General features: G+C 37.6%; 1 protein-coding gene across 1 annotated transcript; it reads left to right on the top strand.

Moving 5' to 3' along the window:
• Positions 1 to 1,122: 1,122 nt before the first annotated feature.
• LOC141599123 (uncharacterized) lies at positions 1,123 to 4,075 on the top strand. The gene is made up of 2 exons (XM_074419042.1): positions 1,123 to 1,872; positions 3,451 to 4,075. The coding sequence occupies exons 1-2, from the start codon at positions 1,326 to 1,328 to the stop codon at positions 3,912 to 3,914; spliced, it is 1,011 nt and encodes a 336-aa protein (XP_074275143.1). The 5' UTR covers positions 1,123 to 1,325; the 3' UTR covers positions 3,915 to 4,075.
• Positions 4,076 to 4,698: the final 623 nt, after the last annotated feature.

The following is a 4,698-nucleotide window of genomic DNA, read 5'->3' on the forward strand; positions in this document are numbered from 1 at the left end:
TTACCTATTTTCCTTTTTCTCTCTTCTCCAGATTCAGCTTCTGAAAGGCACCTCAATGAGGTGAAATGCTCTTCCAAGTCCAGAAAATGTAAAGAGTTTGCCAAGCCGACAATGCTTTCTGAGGAAAAGCTTGTAGGACAGAATGGGACAGCTTGCGACCAGAAGAGGGATTCTCCTGCGTATATTCAAATATCTGACAGTGATGATGTTTCTAGTGATGCAAACAACCACAAGCAAGACGCAAAACAAACAAAAATACAATTCGTCGTGGTAACCATGAATTGCATGAAAATAACTGCAAGAGTCGAACCATCTTTGACAATCGGCAGCCTCAAATCAAAGATCCAAGACAAATTGCACATCCCATCACACAAACAAATTCTAATCTTTGAGGGAAAGCGCCTCAAAGACAGCTGCACCCTCGCCCACTACGACATCCAGAAGGAGTCCATCATCTACCTAGTACTTAATCTTCCCTAAAAATATACAAGTAGTAACAAGCAGAAATGTGTTTTTTGTTATAAAAGTCCTTGTTGACTATAGTACATTTGGTAGGATTTTCATTATGGGATATCAGCCTTTGTAGTTGGGATCTTATGTCAAATCATTTTGTGTTGACGTTTGTAAGAGTAATCTTTTGTTGCAAACTGTGTAACTTGCTCATGAAACATTCTCTCAACTAAGCCTTTCCTTCTCTTATGTATATCGGCTGGTGCTTAAGCTGAAACTCGGCTACATTATCAATATAGACTGATTTCGGTTCTCGCTGCTGTTAATACGTTGTCCTCAGCAATGCTACTACAGGAAGTTGAATGGGGTATCTTCTGCTGAAAAAAGTTTCCCGTTATTTATTGGGTATTGGGTAAATCTCATGAGAGACGGTCTCTTAATAAGTTTATTGGAAGACTTGTACAATTTAGAGAAAAATGATAAACCGTATTGCCTACGTAATAAAATAGGTATGATAGAAATCATGATTAATGATAAAATGGATACGCTTATTATATAAACAAGTACGAAATTAAACAGTTGTGCTTTACAAACTTACGATCATCAATAACTTAGTAAAAGATAGTTTATTCCAAATTTTCGTAATTTTAGAGTTGTCCAAATATTTTACATCATATTAATTCTCACCTATAAATAACTTTAATAAAGCAGCTGAGAATGCTCCAAACCGAAGTCACTAAACCCGATTTGACTGATATTCTTACAAACCCAAAATAACCTAAGTTGAACCGAACTAATCCGAATCACACACAACAAACAAACCCTATTTCCCGCCCTTCAACAACGGCATCATTGGAAACCCTAACTGACGAACAATGAGCTTCCATCCTTTAGAGAGCGAATTGGGGAAATTGAAGGCGGAACATCTCGGTTCCGATGTTGAGCGTCGTCGATTAGAGAGAGAATTGGAAGTCAAAAATGACGAACTGAAAGAGTTAACTATGCAATTAGGGTTTAGCAAAGACGCCGAAGCGACGGCGGTTATGAGGTATGATAAAGCAATTGAGTATAATACCGAGGTGCAGACGAAATTGAGGGAATCTATGGCGCAGTATTTGCCTTGGAATACTGAGCGTTGCAGATTGGAGGTAAAAATTAGCGAATTGGATGATTTAGTATCCGAATTAAAGTCTAGCAAGGATGCCGAGGCGGAGGCGGTGGAGAAGTATAAACAGGCCTTGGAGTATAATCGGGAGGTGGAGGCGAAACTGGAGGACTTGAGGAAGGGATTTAATGAGGAGAGGAGGGAGTTATTGGGAAAATTGACTGAGACGGAGGCGGAATTGACAAATTTGAAAGAAAAATTGGAGAATAAATTGAAGGGAAATGAGCTTGTTGAGATTGGTGGGAATTTGAAACCAGGTATTTGGAATTTAGAAAGCTTCTTTCTTTTAATAATTCCGTCTTGTCGGTTTGTTTACTTTTATATTCATTGTGATTGTTATTTTAATCAAAGTATAACAAATGATTGAGACGGTGGAGTACATGATATTGTGAAGCACAAATTCTCATTATAGACGGACACTATCCGTCTATACGTATAGACGGATACCATTTCCCCTCACAAAATACCCATTTGCCATAAAGTGGGAAGCACATGGGGGGTGCCCCACCTTGTTCCCCTACCCATTTTATTAGAGGTCTTTACCCGTCTGTTTACCCCACCCGTCTATACCAAGACCTATTGATTGTGAAGTATGGAGATCATTAAGTGAAATATTATGAAACATTGTTTGCTGTTTTGTTCACATGATTTGAACTTTTCTAATGTGTGAGTAGTTATTCTTCTCGGATTTTGATTTTGTAAAGGGGTTAGGGGTGGGTACCTGAGTAGAGCTCTTGCCTTTAGTTTTCCGCGAACAAGCAATGATATTGTTTTAGATATATCTGTTGCCTTAGTAGGGAATTCAAGAGTAGATTTGATGAAGAAAAGGGAGAATTACTGGGAATATTGAGTCGTTTGGAGGAAAATAAAACTAATGGAGACGGAGGTGGAATTGCGGGATTTGCAGGAAAATTTGAGGGGGATATGTGGGAATTTGGAAGCAGGTATTTGGAGTTTAGAAAAGCTTGTTTCTTTTGTTATTGTGGTTTGCTAATTGAGTAATTGTCTAGTGAAATATTATCAACATTGTTTGATGTTTTGTACACAAGCTTTGCAATTTTTTAATTTTATGAGATGTGATCTTGATTTGCTATCAGAGTAGAGTGCAATGATGTTGTTTCAAACATATTGGTGGGTATTTTTTGACTCCAGTTTGATGTATCTGAAACGGGTAATGTTTGCTGGAACAATTAATCTGAATTCTGATTTGTACTCGAGAAAGATAGTTTATACCCCGTTTAGACAATTGAAGAGGATTTTCATCAACCAGGGAGCTTCTTTATTTGGCTTCAAAGGAGCCATGATGGTAGTTTTGACTTTTGAGGTTAATGATTTTCCGACTTAGGTCACGAGTAACACCATCCAATGTTTTTTACTAGATAAGCTAGCTCTGAGCGGATTTTGCCATCAGTAGCGCGTATAGTTGTTGTACTTTTGGTAATGAAAGAGTCCTTTCTCTTTCATTTGGTTGCTGCATTGTGATGGATGTGATATATTTTTCTGCAGGGATAATATTTTGTCTTGATTACATATAGTTGTCTATTTAGAGAAACTTGTAGATAGACTATCGATCTTAGTCCTAAGAAATGATTCCTTTGCTTGTGAAGCTGCAAACATTCTACCGTCTTCCCGGAGGACGGTACTCCTCACACACAAACACAATCCACTCAAGTGGAATATTATAATGGCTTGTGTGTGAGGAGTACCGTCCTCAGGGAGGACGGTAGAATTACTCGTGAAGCTGTTGGTTTGGGATGTGGTCAAAGTGTCAAACTATCGATCTTAGTCCTAAGAAATGAATCCATTTACCTTTTTCTTTTTTCCCTCTTCCCCAGATTTAGCTTCCGAAAGGCATGTCAATGATGTGAAATGCTCTTCAAAGTCCAGAAAACGTAAACAGTTTGCTAAGCCAACAGTGCTTTCTGAGGGAAAGCTTGTGGGAGAGAATGGGGCAGCTGAATCTGGCAACAATGACGTTTCTAGTGATCCGAGCAACCACAATGATGACAGTTCTAGTGATGTGGGCGACCAGAAGCAATACGCAGAAAAAACAAAGATACAGTTCTTCGTGGAAACCATGTTTGGCATGAAAATAACCATGATTGTCAAACCCTCTTTGACAATCGGCAGCCTCAAATCAAAGATCGAAGACCAATTGTACATCTCATCACCCCATCAAGTTCTAACCTTTGAGGGAAAGCAGCTTGAAGACGGTACCACCCTCGCCCACTATGACATCCAGAAAGAATCTATCATCTACCTTACAATCTGTCTCTCCCCTAAAATATCTAACAAGTAGAAATGTGATTTTATTGAAGTTCTATGTGACTAGCATATTTGGTTGGATTTTCATTATGAGTTATCGGCCTTTGTAGTTGGGATCTTATGCCATTCATTTTAGTTTTGCTTGTCAAACAAAGTGAATGTAACTTTTAAGATTTATAGGCAAATATTATTCTAGATGAATATTTACAGACGGTGATTCAATTTACGACATGAACAACTCAGCGGGTCAGTTGAAGCAGTGGGATCACGAGTGCTTGGTGTAATCTTTTGTTACAAAAATTGTGTAACTCGGTCATGAAACATTCTCGCTCAAGTCAGTCTTTCCTTTTCTTATGTATATATCGGCTGGTGAACAGGAATGTAAGTTCCTGAACTGTGCTTAAGCTGAAGCTTGGCTGAATTATCAAATATCAATATAGTTCTCGCTGCTCAGTGCTCTCAATAAGTTGTCCTCATCTTTCTCCGCCTTCATTGGCCTCATCAATGGTACTTGAGGAAATCTTTGTAGGAGAGGTTGAATTAATCTATTGTTTGAAATGGAAGAATTTATAATTTTGTGAAGTAAAAGCTAGGAAGCACCAAGACGAATCTGGATACAAAACGGACACATGACATGACATTCTGTGAAATGTAGGACATTTGACACGTGTATGTAGTTTAAATAAAAATATGTTTCATACTTATAAAAGTTAAAATTTTATTTTTGTAATAGTATTTTATATTAAATATATATATATAAATTATATAGAATATTTTAATTATTAAATTAGATTAATAATAACTTAACAAAAGATATC

Source organism: Silene latifolia, chromosome 1 (genome assembly GCF_048544455.1).
Source record: "Silene latifolia isolate original U9 population chromosome 1, ASM4854445v1, whole genome shotgun sequence".
NCBI classification, from domain to species: domain Eukaryota; kingdom Viridiplantae; phylum Streptophyta; class Magnoliopsida; order Caryophyllales; family Caryophyllaceae; genus Silene; species Silene latifolia.

Excerpts from the sequence above, each read along its gene's own strand:
- LOC141599123 (XM_074419042.1), top strand. The coding sequence starts at position 1,326 with ATGAGCTTCCATCCTTTAGAGAGCGAATTGGGGAAATTGAAGGCGGAA. Across the intron at positions 1,873-3,450 it reads TGGTGGGAATTTGAAACCAG|ATTTAGCTTCCGAAAGGCAT; the intron begins GTATTTGGAATT and ends CCTCTTCCCCAG.